We start from the raw sequence: 20693 nt of genomic DNA on the forward strand, positions 1-20693 counted from the left end.
ATGGAGTGATTGATATTAATTAGAAACTCCACAATGCTGATGAAGTCCAACCACTGGGTCAGGGGCCAAGCAAATGGAAATCTAAAAAGACACACAAATTGGACAAGATGCTGCATGGGTCCATGCAGTAGCCAGTCACCCTGATCACCCTGCTTGGGAGGATGCTGTGACGTCAAAACATGTCACATCCACCTCCAGCTCACTGTCACCTGTCCCAGGAAACCCACACATCTGTGTGCCATGCACACTGCAGTTAACTCATTTACTGACACATTCGGGACAGCACTGACGGACAGTGCTGCCTCCCACATCTCTGGAATGACACTGGGCCAGGACCATTTGTCACCTTTCCTGGCTGTCTTCCTAAAACTCCAAGATTCCACCCAGTTTTTTTTTCCAGTCCACCAAATATTATTAGTATAAATGGAGTCAGCACCGTCATTGGCATAAATGGGGTTGCAAATTCAAATGATGTCAGAGTTGGGCAGATAAGATAAACAAAAGAGACAACAGGGCATGGTGAGGACTGTGGCTAAGCGGAGACCGACGTGTGTGTGCTCAGTCGCTCAGTGGTGTCTGACTCTTTGCCACCCCATAGACTGTAGCCTCCCAGGCTTCTCTGTCCATGGGATTTCCCAAGCAAGAATACTAAGAGTGGGTTGCCACTTCCTCCTCCAGGGGAATTTCCTGGCCCAGGGATCGAACCTGGGTCTCCTACATCTTCTACATTGCAGGTGGATTCTTTACCGTGGAGCCACTGGGGAAGCCGACAAGTGTAGACTGATGCCCTGCCCCAAAGCATTTAAATTTAATGTGTTTTAAGGTACCAGCCTGGTCCAAACAAAAGTCTGCCAGCCAAATGCACCCTCCAAGCATTTAGTTTGTGCCTTCCATTGAGGGTATGGTTAAGCGTATGGGCTTTGAAGATGGACAGACAGACCTGGGTTTAAATCTTAGTTTCTAACCAGTGGAACACAGTGGCATTTGAAATCACAGAGCAGTTGTGAGGAATATATGAAATAATGCATGTAAAGTGCTTGGGCAAAGCCTGGCACATAGTAAGTGTTTAATTTATAGTAGCTTTTATGGTTATAGTGAATCACAGAATGGCAATGGTGATGGTTTGTTGTTTTTTTTTTTTTTAAATAAAAGCAGCGTTCTCTTGAGCACATTTATGAAAGCATTCATGTGTGGAGCAGTGGCGCCCCTGGTGGTCATGATCAAGAACTGCAAAGCAATGTAGCCAGCCTAACTCTGGTCTTTAGGGTCAAATAGACAAGGAGTTTGAATCCAGTTCTGCCACATACAAGTAGGTAACACAGGTCATTTACCTTCACCCTTATCCTCCATTCCCTGCTCCCAAAAGTTAATATTCCATGGAGTGGCTCTATTTTTTTTTTAATATTTATTTGACTGCACTGAGTCTTAGTTGTGGCACGTGAACTCAGTTGCAGCAGGAGGGATCTAGTTCCCTGACGAGGGATCAAACCCAGTCCCCCTGTATTGGGAGTGTGGAGTCTTAGCCACAAGACCACTAAGCAAGCCCATGGCTCTGACAATTTAATGAAACAATATAATATCACTTGGCATGCAAGTGATATTACTAGCTCTTAATAAGTGCTGGCTACGATCCTAGCACCCAGAACACCACTGGCCACAGACTGCTAATATCCCTCCCTCATGTGAGAAGGGAAATGGGTGGGTGATTATTTATTTTTTCTTCTTTTGGGTACGAGTGAGGAGCTGTTTCTTTGGCTCGGAGCACTTGGCCAGAAAAGATACCCTGTGGATACCTGAAATTTTTCTAGAGTAAAATATTCCTTTGGATAATGCATTGCTCCCTCCAGACTTCACTTTTCAGGTGAAAACTCCCCTGGAAGAATAACTAATATCCTGTGTCAAATGCCCAGGTGAGGACGAATGAACCAGCTTCTTGCCTCCCAGACCAGAGGGGCCTGGGAGACACTTTGTGTGTCATTACCCCCTCCCGCTCGCTCCACACACACCCTCCACCCCACTTGCTGTTCTGCCTGGAGGGGGGACTTCCTTCCTTCTCAGAGGCCAGAGGCAAGGAGTGAAGCAGGAGGTAGATGCCCCTGCACACAGGGGAAGCAATTGGAGATTCGTACCCTGTGGACCGATACTTCAAGATGAGAATGGCAGGACAATTGAGCGAGGAGGCTGGGCCCTGCCCAGACAGAAGATAACAGATCACATACTTCTCATTCTCAATGTCAAGAGACCTCCCTGACTACACATGCGCAGAAAGGGTTCTTAGAGGTCAAAAGGGGAGTAATGCTGATGCCAAGCTACCCACAGGGGCTTCTTCAGCAGAATCCATCTTGGCTAAGAGATGCATGTGCGCACGTGAGAGGACCCTGAGATATACAAACAGGAACCAGGCAAATCAAAATGATTAGCCAAAGGAAAACTGGAAGAAATGCTCCACGTAAGTGATTTAAACTGCCATGAGGGTGCAACTCTGCAACCGAGTCTGCCTGTGTGTCTATCCACACATACAGTGCTCTTTTTTTCCTTCTAATAAATACTTCACTTGTTTCACTATCTACCCCCCTCCACTCTCCACACCGCGCCCCCCCCCTGCAGAGCCCGAGGCAAGGCCGGGGCTCAGACCACAGGGTCTCCCTGCTTCAGCCCCCTCTGAAACAGTTCCTCCCATGTCAGCCTTGCTTCTCTTCCCATATCCTGCTCATACCTATTACAAGGTCCTGGGCTCTTTTTCTGGCAAACAGAAGCCCTTTCCAACTGGAAAACGAGGAAGAGGAGCCTCCACTTGCTCCCTGGGCATGCTGCCCCACTGCCAAGTGGAGAACTAAGAATAGGGTAACAGCTCATATTGATGAAGCGACCTTGAAGGAAGTAATCTGCTCGCTTTCAGAGGAGGGGCCGTACGGCCAAGAAGCACTCATGAGGGAGAAGTTTCACCTCTAGAGACAGTCTTTTGGACAAAAGAAAAATGAGCTACCTGAATTTCAGCATACATGCAAGTTTTGTGTTTTAGTTTGGTATTGTGTTTATTTTGAGCTACACATTTGAGGGTGCACCACAGAACTTTTTCAGGCTTGAGGCCGCCAAAAGTCATCATCTGGGCCTTCATCTCTCCCAGCACAGTCAGATCCTTTGTTGGTTCATCAGAAATTATGAAAATTTTCATCTTGCCACAAATCCCTCATCTGGATCCCACAGCTCCCAGGTCCCCCATCTTTTTTTCTGCCTTGGAAGAGTCCTGCCAAGACTCCAAGGCAGTAGTAGTGATCACAGGCCCTGGTTAACATCCACGAGGTGGTTTTAAATTCCTCTATGGCACAAGACACCTTCAAAGGACCTTGGACCTGGCAGCGGAGGACAAACTTCCAGAGGTGTCAGTGGCCAAGGCTGAAAAGGGGACCAGCCAGGCTGTGTGCTGCGCTTCAGCCCCCAGGGGGCGCCGGACTCCAACCAACCTTACCTGACTCCTCGTTCCAGCCGGCTCTGGAATGAGCTTTCCCCCACCACCCCAAACCATTCAAGGGGATTAGAAGGCTGTCATCTGCCTGCCCCCTCACCTCACACTCCCACTTTACACACACACACATACACACAGGGCCAGTCTGCAAATCCCCCCAACTGGGCTGGCTGCCCACTCCCCCCTTCTCTTGGTGCACTTTATTCAAACCTCTGTAGAGTACAACTCCTCCCTCCTCACCCCCACCCCCTCCATCGCCCCTGCGGTCCTTCCAAACCCATCTTTTTTCTTTGGGACCCCTGGATTATTCCAGGGTTTTGACAACCTCTTTACCACTCATGAGCTACCTCATCGGATGCTCACAATCATGATACCTGTAAAGAAGGCAATGGGGCAGGGATGACGGTCTCCTTGGCAAAGAGGAAACTAAGGCCTACAAAGAGGGGGTCTCTGGCATGCAGTAAGTCAGTGATGACACTGGGCAGACAGCCAGGACTCCTGAGCACCAAAGAACTCTGGAACCTGCCTGAACTCAAGCCTACTGGTGAGGGACCCTCCCCTCCAATTCTCATGGGGGCTGTTGGCTTGACTTAGCCACTAAAATAAGTCAAGATAATTGCTTTCCCACCCCTGGCTTGTTGTGTGAACTTGGGCAAGTCTCTCCTCCCATCTAAGCCTCTGGAAGCTATGATGATGGCCTATAGGTCCTTCCTTTGACTGAGACGCTCTGTGACTTTCTGACAGGAGCCCGAATCATCTCCACCCACTCGAGGTTTCTGGGGTTTCAATTAAAATGCAAGAAGCTTGTGAGAGGGCTAATGACTGTACTTCAGGTCAACAGCAATAATGACCCCAAAATGGGAAGTCTGCACTTACTGCTCTCAATTACTGGGCTTTATATGAGCTTTAATGTTTAAAGTTATCCTCACTACAACCCCAGGAGGTAGTAGTATTTTCTCTGTTTTATAGATGAGAAATTGAGGCTCGGAGAAGTGAAGTAAGTATCCTAAGCAGGACTAGAGCCCAGGGAAGCCAATCTCAAAAGGCTGGCTCTTTTGGGACTTCCCTGGAGGTCCAGTGGTTAAGACTTTCAAAGCAGGGGGCACAGGTTCCATCCCTGACTGGGGAACTAAGATCCTGCGGGGTGGGTGGCCAAAGATTTTTTTCCAAAAGGCAGGCTCTTTCTTTTGCTATATGCTGCTCAGGGAATCTTTTAGAAGTTGGCTTTACAAACCCAAGGTCTTCCCTAGAAGGTCTGTGGCCTTTGGGGAGCCCCTGTCAGGACTGAAGCCTTTCAGCCACCCCTCAGGAGGTATTCCCAGGTGGTGCAATGGTAAAGAATCTGCCTGCTAATGCAGGAGCTGCAGGAGACATGGGTTCGATCCCTGGGTTGCGAAGATCCCCTGGAGGAGGAAATGGCAAACCACTCCAGTATTCCTGCCGAGCTGACCCCATGGACAGAGGAGGTTGGTGGGCTACAGTCCATGGGGTTGCAGAGAGTCAGACACGACTGAGCAAGTGCACACACAGGAGGTATTATGGAAACTGTAAGAGAGGCAGGGCCTGACCCAGCATGACCCAGGGTCCTCAGCTTCCCTCCTCCTCCTCAGACCAGTCCCCCATCCTGAGGCCACAAGCAGACCCCACAGCCCAGGCAGAGCCTGTGAGCAGATGCAAGTTTATTATTGCATAGACGGCAGCTTCCTGAACCTTCACCCCAAATACCAACCCCCAAACAAGACCCCACCCAGGAGCCCTGGTAGCCAGAGGCTTATCCCCAACCCTAAGCCAGACCAAAAACCCCAGACAGCGACCTCAGAGCCCAGGCCTGGAGCCTGTCTCCCCTGAGAAGCACCCCCGGCCCACCCTCCTCTTGCCCTACTTGTCCAGAAAAGCCCACACACGATGGCGGAGGCCCTGGAGGACAGCAGAACCCACAGGCTCCTCTCGGCAGAAATGCAATCCAACAAGCTCAAGGCCCCAGCAGTGCTTGAAACAGTAAGTGTGGAGTTGGAAGGAAGGTTCCCAAGTATTGAGGGAGGAAGGGAAAGCTGACCCCATCAGAAACAAACTTTAGGTCAAAGAGCAAGCCCGGGGGGAGGCCAGACTACCCCTGCCCCAGCCCCCAAGGAGCAGAGAAACAAAGACAGAAAAGCAGCTGCTCCCCTCCAACTCAATTTAAATGTCCTGGTCACGTCCTTCCCCCCGCTCAAAGGGGCCTGGACCACTGGCCCTCCATCCTTCCCCAGCGCCGAGGCCACAGCCCCCACCCACTCCCAGCCAGCACCAGGGACAGGAGAAACCAGAATGGTACACAGCACATTGGAAAGGGGCTACATGCAAAGACCGGCTCCTGCCAAGCAAGCCGAGGAGCTCATCACAGATGGCAGGAACCCCACACCTGCTCCCCTCTCCCTGGGACACGCTGGCTGACAAGCAGCCTTCTTCAGCATCGGCCTGAGAGTCTGCCCCAGCGAAAGCTGCCTGGGCTTCCATGCTCAGCACCCCCCACCAATCAAGCCTGCGGTGGCCCCTGGGAGCGGAAGCGGACAAACCAGTTCACGGGCATCCCTGAGGCTTTATCTCACCGGCCCCACGGCTCCTGCAGGGTGACCTCTCCTCACCCTCAGCATCCTCGAAGCCCCCATGTGTAATGCCAGCCCCAGGCTCAGGTGCCCTCAGAAACAGGGCCATCCTAACTGCCCCTCAGCCCTTCTCCCCACACACCCCGCCCCCTGGCCACCTGGTCAGCGGCTTCCCAGCCAAAGGTCCCAAACCCTCACGTCTCCCCCTCGCCTGCTGGTCCAGAGGGAAGCTAACTGGACCGGTGGGAGGAGACAGAAGCACTGTATTCTGGGATATTCAAACAGAAGATGTCCATTTCCTCTGTTGTCATCCTGAGCATCTGGAAGCAAGGGACAGAGTATGGGAGGGGTCGGGACTGAGACAAGAAGGGCTGGTGGGCTGAGAGCATCACCCGCCATGACCCACCACAGGGATCTCGTCACTTCCTCCGCTTGCCTGGGAGGCCTCAGAAGTTTAAAATAAAGCCAGGGAGGGTAGGAAGGAGGGGGCTGGGATTTAACATCCTGGTTTGGTGACTTCTCCCAAAACACAAAAAGCCTGGGGAGGGGGTGACCTAGGGTAGGGGTGGAGGCGAGGGAGTGGATGGGGATGGGGGATGGAGCAGATTGGGAAGTTCAAGACCAGGGCTCTTCTTTCAGGGCTTTCCCTGCCACTGGGCAGAGAGCTCCCGGACGTTGCCCAGCACTTTTCTCTTCCTCTGGGCATTGCCTGTGTCTGGGCACAGATGCCACGGGAAGCCTCCTTCAATGTTTGTGGTGTGGATGCGAGTGGACCCCCAGCAACCGGGTCCAGTCCTCCTCAGCCGCCCTGCCTGGCACTGCAAAAGATGGGTCCATGCATCCTCAGCAGGAACTCCTGGCTCTGCAGAGAAGAAAAGAGGTCCAGGTGAGGGAAGGATGGAGGAGGGATGAAGGCAGGGGCCGGGGGTGGAGGTGAGGCTGAGCCAGGCTCCGGGCAGGGTTCAAGGAGCAGGCCTGATCCTCTCTGGGGCAAGATCTCTATCACCAGCACCATCCCTGCCTCTGCAAGCCCGCAAGCCTTGGCCTTGGGCTCTGACTCAGTGGGACCAGAGACAAGCCCTAGAGGCCCCTCCTTGGCCCATGAAAGGCCCTGCTGGAGGCTGCCTCTGCCTGTTCCCTTTGCCTGGTACATGCTGCCCTCCTCTCCTCCCCTCCCTCACTGCCATCTGGCTCGCCCCTCACCATCCTTCAGGTCAGGAAGTTGGCAGTCCCCGCTGCAACCATTCCCAGATCCCCTAGGAAACACGGACCCCGCTGGGGCCAGCATCTGCTCCCAGGGCAGCACCTACCAGGCTAATATTGTCACTGGCTGTTTACCCTTCTCCTTCTCCTCTGGGACTGAGTAGGAACCCCCGGCCCATACTAAGCTAGAGTCAAGGGAGGGGATCTTTGAGGGGAGCAAGGCAAGAGGCAGCAAGTCTTGTTAGCAGCACCAAACACAGGATTCACAGTGTAAAGGCTGGTCCTAGTATGAGGAAGATTTGATTTGCCTTGTGGCTACTTTGGGTTCCCAGGTGGTGATGGTGGTAAAGAACCCGCCTGCCAGTGCAGGAGACCTAAGAGACTATGGGTTGGATCCTTGGGTCGGGAAGATCTCCTGGAGGAGGGCATGGTAACCCACTCCAGTATTCTTGCCTGGAGAATCCCATGGACAGAGGAGGCTGGCAGGCTTCGGTCCACAGGATCACAAAGAGTCGGACACAACTGAAGTGACTTAGCACGCATGCACGTGGCTACTTCACCCTGAGACCAGCGAGGGCCATTTTCCTTCACCCCAGCCCTGCCCACTTCCTTTTCACCGGACCTTACCCAGCTCCTGAGCTCCATCACGGGGAGAAAACCAACTGATGGAACCGACTGACTGACAGCAGGGTTCAGGAAGAGGACTGAGGGAGGCAGGTGGAGAGTGCGAGCAAGAGAGAACCAGAGGACAGGGAAAGAGGATCCGGCCATCCCGGGCGACCTCAGTCTAGACTTCCGGGGCTCTGTGGGGAGGAGGTCAGGAACTATTCTGCTTAATGTTTAAACTGCAAGACTCTTACACAATGAGCCGTAAGTTAAAGGTTTACTTTCACGTTCGCCTCATTTCTTAGGGCAGGAATGTGTCCCTGCTGTGTCCCTATTCCCAGCAGAGCAGGCGCTCAGTAAAGGGTGGTTAAATGGGCTTCCCTGGTGGTTCAGGGGTAAAGAATCCACCTGCCAGTGCAGGAGACACGGGTTCGATCCCTGGGTCAGGAAGATCCCCTGGAGAAGGAAATGGCAACCCACTTCAGTATTCTTGCCTGGAAAATCCCATGGACAGAGGAGCCTAGAGGGCTACAGTCTGTGGTGTCGCAAAAGAGTTGGACACGACTTAGGGACTAATCAACAACCACAACAAATGAATGGTGAGTTCGTGAATGAATGAAGCCCCCAGCGTTCACCTGACAGCCAGCCAGTGTTCTGTGCACGTTGGGCCAACGAGGGTGCGTGCATGTGTGTGTGCGCACTGGGGAGAGATGATCTCTCAAATCCACACTCTAGGTCCCTGCCCCTGCTGGGGGGTGGGCCTCAATTAACCACAAGACAGTGGCCCAGCAGGCCCTTACTCTCCTCCCCAGAGACTGCCGTGCTCTCCTCCCGGCCTCACCTGGGGGACAAGGTCAGGTCAGCAGGTGAACGAACAGGATGGCCAGGCCGATGTTCAGCAGGATCACCATGCAGATGAGGACGGTGTTGGGGACCTGGGAACAGCGGAGACAGGCTGCCTGAGTCCCCAGGAGAGCACACTCCCCCACCCCAACCCTCTGCAGTGTCCAGCACCTGGACAGACCATCCGAGCTGGAAGGATTCCTGGAGGAAATAATCAACCAAACTGCTCAGGGTCTAGAGAGATCGAGAACGTATCCCAGGACACACAGAGGGCAGAGCTTGGACTGGAATCCAAGTACATGGCCGTACCCACTGCTAATTCCTCTGGGGCTGCATCTCTCAGGCCCTCTGAGCCCAGCTTCAGTCTTTGGCACTGTAGCTTCCTGCTCCCCTAACAAGGCCAGAGGGCCAGGACTCACCCCCTTAATGAACCATTCCTCCATCCCCCCAAAGCCCTCCCTGCTACACCATGTAGTAGAGGCTATTGGAGCCCAGCCTAGATCCTTCATAAACAGGAGCAGCCCACAGCCTAGCTGCTTGGGACTCCTAGTCGCCTCCTCCAAAGGAGCGACCAGACAACTGTACAGAGGCCAGCCCCTGCCCAAGGTGGGGGCACTCTGCCTGCAACCCTGGGTCAGGCTGCACCTAACTAAGCCCACAACCCGGCAGGGGTTCCCCCCTGCCCTGTCCTGTGCCATCATCCTGGTCCCCCAGTCATCTGCCCCCCGAATCCCACTTCCAGCTCCCCGCCCCTCCCGCCCCCCTCCCCCCACCCCCACCCCCACCGCCACTTCCACCAGCAGCCTCACCTCCTCCACCTCGACCTCTGCCGCCGCTGCGGCCTCCTTCCGAGCCTTCTTCTTGGCCCCAGCCTTGGTCAGCCCTCGGGCCTCCGTCTTGCGGGCCTTGACCTTGGGTTCGGCTTTGGGCACGATGGGCTTGGGTTCCAGCTTGGCGGGGCTCTCGGGCGCCGGCGCGGGGCTTCGGGGCGGGGGCGCCGTCCCGGGCGCGGCGGCTGCGGCCGGGGAGGGGGGCACGGAGTCGGCGGCGGGGGGCTCGGGCTCGTCCTCGAAGGGCGGCGGCGCGGGCGGCGCGGTGCGCACGGCGTAGCTGTGGTAGCCCTGGTACAGAGCCACCTCCGGCTCCTCGGGCCGCGCGGGCGGCGCCTGCAGCGCCTCGATGGCCATGCGTTCGCTGGCCGGCCGGGCGGGGCTGCGGCGACCCGCGCCGTCGGACGGCGTGACCGGCCGGCTGCCCTCGCCGCCGCCGCCGCCGGGTTCACCGTTCCAGGCGCCTGGGCTCAGCAGGCCGTCTTTGGACGCCGCGGCCGGACGGGGCCGCTTGGGCTGCGGGGGCGTCCCGGCCGGCGACGGGGGGCCACCCTCGGGCGCCGGGGTCTCCCGCTCGTGCAGCTCCGGGCTCTCGCGGAGCCGCTCCGGGAGGCCCGCGGCGCCGGGGCCCCGGTCGGGGGAATCCAGCAGGCTCTCCGAGTTCTCCAGGATCTCCTGGAGCAGCCGGCGCTTTTGATACTCCGGACCTGCGGGGAGACCACAAGGGGAGGTGGGATTCGAAGCTGGGTCCCCGCACCGGCTGACCTTGGGCAAGCCGCTCCAACCCCGCTGAGTCTCCTCAACTTACTCAGCCAGCACTGACCTGCAGCCACCAGGTGCCAAGAACACTGTTTTTAAGCCATTCCCCAATACTAACTCATTTACTCCTTTGAATAACCCTATGCTGCTGCGTTGCTTCAGTCGTGTCCGACTCTGTGCAACCCCATAGACGGCAGCTCACCAGGCTCCCCAGTCCCTGGGATTCTCCAGGCAAGAACACTGGAGTGGGTTGCCATTTCCTTCTCCAAAGCATGAAACTGAAAAGTGAAAGTGAAGTCGCTCAGTCATGTCCGACTCTTTGCTACCCCATGGACTGCAGCCTACCAGGCTCCTCCATCCATGGGATTTTCCAGGCAAGATTACTGGAGTGGGGTGCCATTGCCTTCTCCGGAATAACCCTATGAGGTGGATGCTATTATTTAGCCTCCACTGCACATAAGAACTCGGAGAAGGCAATGGCACCCCACTCCAATGTTCTAGCCTGGAGAATCCCAGGGACGGTGGAGCCTGGTGGGCTGCCGTCTATGGGGTCGCACAGAGTCGGACACGACTGAAGCAACTTAGCAGCACATAAGAAGAAAAGGAGGCTCAGAGAGGTAAAATGCCTTGCCCAAAGTCACCCAGCTGACCAAGAGCGGAGCAGGGGCTGGCACACAGGCTGTCTGGCTCCAGAGTTTATGCTCTTTATGGTCACACCGGCCTCTTTCCATTCTCTTATCTGAAAAACAGGCCTAATGATATCTATTTCATAAATACTAACTAAGATTAATCGAGTGGGGAAAAAAAATGCCTGTGAAATGCTGAGCGCAGAACCTAGCACGTGGTGACAGCTGTTGCTATGACTACCCAAGGCGGAGGCTGCCAGCCAGCGTCGCTCTTCCTGGGACCAGCAGGGGGCGCACTGTGATGGGACGCGCGACTCCTCTTGCCGGGCTGAGATCTGCACTCTGAGGTCTTGTATCTAGCCTCCTTTGCTGCTGCTGCTGCTGCTGCTGCTGCTGCTGCTGCTGCTAAGTCGCTTCAGTCGTGTCCGACTCTGTGCGACCCCATAGACGGCAACCCACCAGGCTCCCTCATCCCTGGGATTCTCCAGGCAAGAATACTGGAGAGGGTTGCCATTTCCTTCTCCCATGCACGAAAGTGAAAAGTGAAAGGGAAGTCGCTCAGTCGTCTCCGACTCTTCGCGACCCCATGGACTGCAGCCTACCAGGCTCCTCCATCCATGGGATTTTCCAGGCAAGAATACTGGAGTGGATTGCCATTTCCTTCTGCCTTGCTGCTGCTGCTGCTAAGTCGCTTCAGTCGTGTCAGACTCTGTGCAACCCCATAGACGGCAGCCCACTAGGCTCCTCTGTCCCTGGGATTTTCCAGGCAAGAATACTGGAGTGGGTTGCCATTTCCTTCTCCAATGCATGAAAGTGAAAAGTAAAAGTGAAGTCACTCAGTCGTGCCGGACTCTTAGCGACTCCAAAACCCTTCAACATGGAGAGCACCAGTCGCCCACTCTGATGGACTCCCACCACTGTATTCAAGGGCAAAGTCTGGATCAGAGCCAGGAGGTCCTCCTCACTCTGCAGCCTCATTCCCCAGGGAGAGGAGACAGGCTCCAGTTGGGGAAACCTCTTATTACCACCCCAATCTCAGCCTGAGTCCCCTTGACTCATCCCACCCCATGCCTGCACCACGCCCACAGATGCTCACAGGCATGTGTGGACCCAGTGAAGCATCTCAGCTTTCCACCAAGCAAAGAAAAAGGTGTCCACCTCCCCATCCCCACCCCACAGACTTTCCCCACCCCATCCTGGCCAGTCCCCTCCCTGGCTGGCCCTACCTGGCTGGTAGAAGTCTGGAGCCAGCTCCCTGGCCAAAGTGCGGGCAATGTTGGACTCTTGGTTAGCAGCCAGGGCAGCCTGTTCTGCTGCCTCAGCTTTGGCCTTGGCGTGGCTTGTCCTAAGGAGACGACACGGTGGAGTCTCAGGATCCCTCCAGAGAACCAACCCTCTCTGCCCTTCCTCCCCCACCCACAGTGAGACACCGTGGACAACACTTTTGTTCACTTGGGCTGTCAATGAATATTTATTAAGCCCTGTGGTCCAGGCTGTTGTGCGTTCCCCCAACCATTTCCTCTTCTCTCAGGGCACACAGACGGACTCCATTTTCCAGCCTCCCTGGGGTTAGGTGTGGTCAGGTGACTGGCTAAAGCATTGTGGGAAGACAGGATGATGCCATTTCCAGGCATGGTCCACAAAAACCTGTCCTGTAATCCACAGTGTCCTCTCTCTTCTCCGCTGTTGCTGGTAAAATGCAGAAGCCAAGCCCCCAGAACAAGGGACTTAACCTCATTTGTGTCACAGCTCTTTTCAACCTGGTGACACCTCTGGACCCTTTCTCGGTATACTGTTTTAAAATGCATAAATTACACAGGATTACAAAGACATGCAATTACACTGACACACTGTTACCAGAATATTTAAAGGAACAAATCTGTAATATAAGAATGTATATTCTTCTTTATAAACACATGAAACAAAATATTCAGCAGGCCTATTGACCACCATAACTTAAAAGTATAGATTAGCATAAAGGATATTTCAAGGATACATGCAACAACAGGAATGTGGCATGAAAATATATGTGATTTCTATGAGTGACAAAGTCAGAGATACTGCTAATACTACTGTGATTTATTGCCGACTTCTGTAATTGAAGAAAATACTAAATTTCAGTTACACGTCAGTAAAAATAGAGATGTGGTTTTCCCTGTCCGGATCCCTTCACTGGGCAAATGCACCCACCCTTGGCTGCTGAATTGACTGCTGATGGCTCACTGCTGTCTCAGAGAATTGCAACCAATAAGAAGCTACCTTGTTCCAAAGGTCCATACCCCTCCCCAACCCAAGGAGCCTATAACCAATGACTACTGACACCAGCCAGCCCCTTCTTGCCCCAAGAGGAACCAACTCTTGAGGTACCGCTCAGGCTCCAGAGCCCCACCGTGGGATGAGGTTGAAGGACTCCAGAACACATCCCTGCTTAGCTACTTCTATGTCCCAGCCTGCCTCTCTCACTCTCCCTTGCTTCTGAGAGCACTTGCTCCAAAAATCGGCAGTGCAAGAATCCTCATCTCAGACTCAGCTTCTAGGGAATCTAACCTAAGGCAGCATCCAGATTCACAGACTCGCTGAATTCTATCCACAGAACCCCCGTGGCCCCCAGGGTCAAGAAACATGGTGGAAGGAACTCGGGTCCACAGATGATTATTGCATGGAGCAAAGCCCACCTCCCCAACAGTTTCATATTAAACATTCAACATTTGAGCATTAAATTTAAACATTAAACTCAGCAAGCCTTAAATGTCTACTGCATTAAGCGCCTAAGATTTGGGGGATGTTTATTTCAGCTGTTAATCTAACCTAACTAGGAAAAGCACCTACAAAAATATTAACAGCCCCACTAACCAATGGACTTCAAGGTAAAGAAATTAAAGATTATCTCATGTAATCATCATGATGCCTTAGGAAGCTGGTGCTCTTATTATTGTCCCTATTTTACAGAAAAGGAAACTGAGGCACAGGCAGGGTAAGTAACTTGCCCAAGGTCACAGAGTCCCTAAGTGCAGCAACTGGGATTTTGAACCCAGGCAAGATGATTCCAGACCCTGTGCTGCTCTGAAGAGTGTGCCGTGGTTGGTCAGGAGCCAAGATTCCAGGGGCAAGACAAGCGCCTTTCAAAAGGAGGAGATGGGCTGGACGCAAGCAACCAAAATTATTTAATATAATGTAACCAAATAAAAGGGATTCCCTGGTAGTTCAGCTGGTAAAGAAACTGCATGCAATGCAAGAGATCCCTGTTCACTTCCTGGGTCATGAAGTTCCCCTGGAGAAAGGATGGGCCACCCACTGCAGTATTCTTGGGCTTCCGTAGTGGCTCAGACGGTAAAGAATCTGCCTGCAATGCTAGAGACCTAGGTTTGATCCCTGGGTTGGGAAGATGCCCTGAAGGAGGGCATGGCAACCCACTCCAATATTCTTGCCTAGAGAATCCCACCGACAGAGGAGCCTGCGGGGCTACAGTCCGTGGGGTCGCAAAGTCGGACATGACTGAGCGATTAAGCACAGCACAATTAAGTGCCATTGTGAGAAGTGCCATAAAGGAAGAGTATAGAATGTGATGAAAATGTCCAACAGGAAGGCTTGATGTAGATCAGTGGTGGAGGGGGGGATCAGGCAAGGTTTCCTCGAGGATGTGACAGTTGAGACCTGAAACTGATACATCCATTGATTGGCTCATCAGCACTGAGGCAGGAACAGTGAGCCAGGCAGAGGGAAGGGCATGTGCAAAGGTCCTGAGAGGGGGTACAAGCGTCATGTCTTTGGGGAACTGAAAGGTCCAATCAGTGTCCCCATGAGCAGATGAGTCACTTCCTTGGGGATTTGATCTGCGTGTATCTCCAGCACAAATTGAGCCCCATCTAGAGATGAAGTTTACTAAGCTCCCTCCAGGTGCCAAGCCTTTTGCCTACGTTACGCCTTACAATCCTCAAAACTGCCTGGGAGGTAGCTTTTATTGAATCTACTCCACAGGTGGGGAAACTGAGTCTCAGAGCAATACCTTGCTCAAGGATGCCAAGTAACAACTGACATTTACAAAGCATTTACAACATGCCAAGAGCTTTATAGAAATTAATCCATTTCATTTTCCCAAGTACTCTTTGTGGCCCATCATCCCTCTTTACAGAGGAGAAATCCAAGGCACAAGAAGGTTTAAGGAGCCCACCTACAACTCATCCAACCAGCAAGTGAAAGCAAGGTTTCAAACAAAGGTTTCTTGGGCCTAGAGTCTGTGCCTTTTGTCACAGGTTTGTCCGTCCACTCAATAGTAAGTAGTGGGGGACTTCCCTGGTGGTCCAGTGATTAAGAATCTGCCTTCCAATGCAGGGGACATGGGTTCTATCCCTGGTCGGGGAACTAAGATTCCAATGCTGCTGGGCAACTCCTCCCACACACAGGAACTACTGAGCCCTGCAGGCTCCAGATCTCTGGTCTACAAGAGAAGCCCCACTCACCTCAAGGCGAAGCCCGGGCACCACAACTAGAGGCCCAGCACAGCCAAAGTAATAATAAGTAGTGGAGCTCAAACCCAGAACTGTCTGGTTTCTAAGCCCCTCCACTGCCACAGAAATGTTTACTGAAGAAAATAAGATTATACTGAACGAAAGAATCCATAAAAGAATGCACGCATACATACATGTACACCTGCATGGGCAAGGGGCAGCATAGAGAATAAAGAGCAGGCTTTTGGAATCAGCAGCCCTGGATTCTAACTTTGGCTCGGCCATGGCTGGGGCTAGGGTGCAAATGATGCATTCACCTCGGGCTCAAAATTTAGGGGGCTGACCAAAAAAAATTAAACACCTCAGTAATCCAGATAAACAATACTTGAATGCAATATTTTTTAAAGTCAAAATTAATGCAGCAATAATCCTTGATGAACAAGTTATGAAAAAAATGTCAATAAAGTCCAAATCCAGACCGTGCACTTCTACGACTCACCTCACTCGCCTCCCCCTAGTCCCAACCCTACAAGGACTCTAGGACCTTGGGTGAATGGCTTTGCCTCTCTGTGCCTCAGTTTCTGCGTCTGTAGGATGATAATTCTCCTCTCTTGGAGTTGATGTGAATGGCTGAGAAGCAACATAGGAAGGTGTTTAGCCCGGGATGGGGCTGAGGGATGGTGATGGTGGTGGTGGTGATGGTGGTGATGGTGATGATGATGGTGTTGATGAGGGTGTTGGCAGCGGTAGAGAAGAAAGAGGAGGAGAAAAAGGAGGAGAAAGATAACACTTGTTACACCGAAACCAACTGTGGAACCAACAAGGGCCTACTGTATAGCACAGGAAACTACAGAAAGAATCTGAAAGAGTATACACACACACATATGTATAATCAAATCGCTGGGCTGCACGTCTGAAACTTGCATGATATTGCAAATCAACTATACAATTAAAAACTAAAAAAAGAGAAAAAATGTAGTGCATGCACAACCCCAGACACACGTTTGCCTGTACATGGGTATGTGTGATTCAAAGATCTAAATTTTCAGAGACACTTCCCTGGAAACCTGAAACCCCAGGTTGGGTGGGGGAGGAGGGGAAAGACTGGGCAAACCTTCAAACTGAGAAAATGTCCTTTTTTGGTGGTGTGAGCTGGATGAGGCTTGTTTCCTGGGAAGCTGTGTTGCAGGACGGACTCTTCAGGCCAGAATGGCAGTCTTCACACTGAGCCCTGGAAGGTTCTAGAGGATCAACAATGGACCCTCCAGGGCAACCAGAACAGGGGTCAGAGGGGGATGGCCACACAGCCCCCTCTGTAATAAAGGTAATAAAGGCTGCTGGGCTTGAAGGAGGCACCCTTGACTGATTGAATACCTTACCAGCCCCGCTCCAATGCCTCTGATCTCAGGAATGGCCCCTCAGCTCCCTAGCCCTCAAGCCAGGCATCCCAGTGTCTCCCACACCCTCCTTCCTCATCTTTCAATATTCACAAACAAGCACCACCAACTCCTGTCTCTCCTGCTCCCCCCGAGGCTCTTGATCTGCCTATTCTCCATCTTTCCATGGCTCCTCCTGCCAGGTTCCCCTCTGCCCTCTGTAACCTCCCTGCTTCCAGACTCACTCCCTACAACCGATCACACACAGCTTGCTTGCCTCACCTCTTGCTGACAGTCTCTGCAAGGCTTCCTATCTTGCAGAAAGTAAAGTCCAAAGTGCTTAGCACGGCCTTCAAGGCTACCCAGCCTTGAAGCGGCCCTGAAGCGCTGAAGCGGCCCTGATGGGGTGTATCTGGCAGCTTACCAGGTAAACGGCAGGCTGAAGTGCTGCGGTCCAGAGGCTATCTTCTAGTCCAGTGGCACTCACAGTGTGATCCATGCAGACCCCAACCCCTCATCACCTGGGCACTTGTTGCGAATGCAGATTGGGGGGGCTCCACCCCAGATCCACTGAATCAGAATTTCTCAGGAGGAGCCCAGGAATCTGTGTTTTATAAGCCTTCCAGCTGCTTCCACTGCTCATTAAAATTTGAGAAGCCTGTGCTGGACAGATAGAAACATCCAGCTCTCTCTTGGGCAGTTCCCAGCCTGCTCAACCATCCAGGAGCCTTGAGGGTCTCCCTTCAAGCACCAGGCTCCCTCCCTGAATCCAGGGCCTGCGAGGGAAATGCAGGCACCATTTCTTTTCCTATGACCACTTGGGGAGGGGCTTTTGGGGAGGGTCTCCCAGGAGGGCTCTGCCCCTTCTGTAGAGAAGGAAAGGAGCAGTAACTGGGGCAGGGGGTGGGGCAAGGATCAGTCACCCTTCTTGATTTCATCAGATTTTCTTTCGTCAGCAGGTTAAAAATAAGGCTGGTGGTGGCCCAGGGACAGGGCAGGGCCATAACCCAGTGGGAGCACTCCCGACAGTGTCGACCCTCACTCTTGTCTCCCTTCCCCACCCTGGACCCCTCACCACCCCGGAATAGCTGGCCTCGTTGCCCAGGCGTCTCCATCAAGCTCTGATGGCTTTACTGGGCCAAAGCAGGGGCACCCACAGGAGGCACCCCTGACTCCTCTGCTCTGGTTGTTCCCCCATCTGGAATGTTCCTTTCCCTCCTTCCACCTCCCAGCCTTAAAGGGCCAGCTTCAGACCCACTTTGACTTCCAGATTTATTCAGTTAATGCAACTTTATGGAATGCCTGCTATATGTTAGGAATTTTCTGGGTGCTGTGGCTATGATAGCAAGCCAAGTATCTAAAAATCCCTTGTAGGGGGACTTCCCTGGTGGTCCAGGGACTAAAACTCCATGCTCCCAATACAGGGGGCCCGGGTTTGATCCCTGGTCCGGGAACTAAGATGCTGCCTGCCACACTAAGACCCGGCATAGCCAAAGTACATAAGTAATTAAGTGAAAGTCACTCAGTCGTGTCTGACCCTTTTCGACCCCATGGACTATACAGTCCATGGAATTCTCCAGGCCAGAATACTGGAATGGGTAGCCTTTCCCTTCTCCAGGGGATCTTCCCAACCCAGGGATTGAACCCAGGTCTCCCGCATTGCAGGCAGATTCTTTACCAACTGAGCCACCAGGGAAGTCCAAAGAACATAAATAAAGATTTTTTTAAAATCCCTTGTAGAACTCACATTCTGTTGTAGGGGTCAGCAAATTAGGGCAACAGGCCATATCCAGCCTGTTTCTCTATCACCTGTGAGCTAAGAATGTTTATTATACTTTTTAAAGCTGTGAAAAAAAACCCAAATAGTAATTTTATGACACATGAAAACTATACAGAATTTAAATGTGTGTCCATATAAATAAAGTTTTATTGGAACAGAGTCACATGTATTTGTTTACTATTGTCTAGAGCTAAGCGGTTGCCACAGGACTGGAAAAGGTCAGTTTTCATTCCAATCCAAAAGAAAGGCAATGTCAAAGAATGTTCAAACTACCGCACAATTGCACTCATCTCACACGCTAATAAAGTAATGCTCAAAATTCTCCAAGCCAGGCTTCAGCAATACGTGAACCGTGAACTTCCAGATGTTCAAGCTGGTTTTAGAAAAGGCAGAGGAACCAGAGATCAAATTGCCAACATCCGCTGGATCATGGAAAAAGCAAGAGAGTTCCAGAAAAACATCTATTTCTGCTTTATTGACTATGCCAAAGCCTTTGACTGTGTGGATCACAAGAAACTGTGGGAAATTCTTCAAGAGATGGGAATACCAGACCACCTGACCTGCCTCTTGAGAAACCTATATGCAGGTCAGGAAGCAACAGTTAGAACTGGACATGGAACAACAGACTGGTTCCAAATAGGAAAAGGAGTACATCAAGGCTGTATATTGTCACCCTGCTTATTTAACTTATATGCAGAGTAGATCATGAGAAACGTTGGGCCGGAAGAAGCACAAGCTGGAATCAAAATTGCCGGGAGAAATCTCAATAACCTCAGATATGCAGATGACACCACCCTTATGGCAGAAAGTGAAGAGGAACTAAAAAGCCTCTTGATGAAAGTGAAAGAGGAGAGTAAAAAGGTTGGCTTAAAGCTCAACATTCAGAAAACGAAGATCATGGCATCTGGTCCCATCACTTCATGGCAGATAGATGGGGAAACAGTGGAAACTGTCAGACTTTATTTTTGGGGGCTCCAAAATCACTGCAGGTGGTGATTGCAGCCATGAAATTAAAAGACGCTTACTCCTTGGAAGGAAAGTTATGACCAACCTATATAGCATGTTTAAAAGCAGAGACATTACTTTGCCAACATAGGTCCGTCTAGTCAAGGCTGCGGTTTTTCCAGTGGTCATGTATGGATGTGAGAGTTGGACTGTGAAGAAAGCTGAGCACCAAAGAATTGATGCTTTTGAACTGTGGTGTTGGAGAAGACTCTTGAGAGTCCCTTGGACTGTAAGGAGATCCAACCAGTCCATTCTGAAAAAGATCGGGCCTGGGTGTTCTTTGGAAGGAATGATGCTAAAGCTGAAACTCCAGTACTTTGGCCACCTCATGCAAAGAGTTGACTCATTGGAAAAGACTCTAATGCTGGGAGGGATTGGGGGCAGGAGGAGAAGGGGATGACAGAGGATGAGATGGCTGGATGGCATCACTGACTCGATGGACATGAGTTTGAGTGAACTCCGGGAGTTGGTGTTGGACAGGGAGGCCTGGCGTGCTTCAATTCATGGGGTTGCAAAGAGTCGGACATGACTGAGCGACTGAACTGAACTGAAATGGTTGCCACAGCAGTCCATGACCTGCAAGGCCAAAAACATTTACCATCTGGTGCTTTACAGGAAAAGTTTGCCCACCTCTGTTCTAATGCATCCACTCAACAATGGTCTCTCCTAATATTCTAATTAATAATATTAGTCTACTATTGGTTGAGCTCTTTGTGCCCAGTTCTGTGCTGTGATCACCTTTACACAAGTGACTTCAGAGAGGTGAAGTCACTTTCTCAAGGTCAAACAGCTAGAAAGTGTACCTGCCCAAGCTCTTCCCCATTACACTGAGCTGGCGCTTTCCTGGTACTAACTGGACCAGGTCCTCCACATGCTGGTACTAGGGATGGGGATAAATTAGATCCAACAGGCATCTGAAGAGCTCCCAACCTAATGCAGCCCCTCCAAATCAACTGTGCAGCATCTCTGAAAATCAGCAGATGACGGGGCAGGGGCAGAGCAAAGTCGCTAAGCCACAGGGCAGAGCAGCTAAGAAGGGACAGCTCTGGTAGCCTTGGCTCTGCTCCTTATACTCTCAGGCAAGCCTGAGGCCCCTGAGCCCCAGTCTCCTCATCTGTACAATGGGGATAATAACAGCACCTATCCTGGAGAAATGGTATAAGGAG

General features: G+C 52.1%; 1 protein-coding gene across 2 annotated transcripts in view; it reads right to left on the reverse strand.

The window, feature by feature from the left end:
- Positions 1 to 3009: 3009 nt before the first annotated feature.
- The window catches only part of JPH2 (junctophilin 2), a 76951-nt gene continuing 59267 nt past the window's right edge, over positions 3010 to 20693 (reverse strand). The window contains exons 3-7 of one of the 2 annotated variants that reach the window (XR_011570228.1): positions 12145 to 12263; positions 9513 to 10240; positions 8702 to 8795; positions 7882 to 8057; positions 3010 to 6913 (exon numbers count right to left, since the gene is read on the reverse strand). Coding sequence is in view for 1 of the 2 variants with exons in the window: in XM_070801726.1 (XP_070657827.1) it covers positions 8715 to 8795; positions 9513 to 10240; positions 12145 to 12263 (928 nt within the window). In the remaining variant the exon portion in view is untranslated. The remainder of the gene's footprint in view (positions 6914 to 7881; positions 8058 to 8701; positions 8796 to 9512; positions 10241 to 12144; positions 12264 to 20693) is intronic. The other variant, XM_070801726.1, reaches the window with a different exon arrangement.

Source organism: Bos indicus, chromosome 13 (assembly GCF_029378745.1).
Source record: "Bos indicus isolate NIAB-ARS_2022 breed Sahiwal x Tharparkar chromosome 13, NIAB-ARS_B.indTharparkar_mat_pri_1.0, whole genome shotgun sequence".
NCBI lineage: Eukaryota > Metazoa > Chordata > Mammalia > Artiodactyla > Bovidae > Bos > Bos indicus.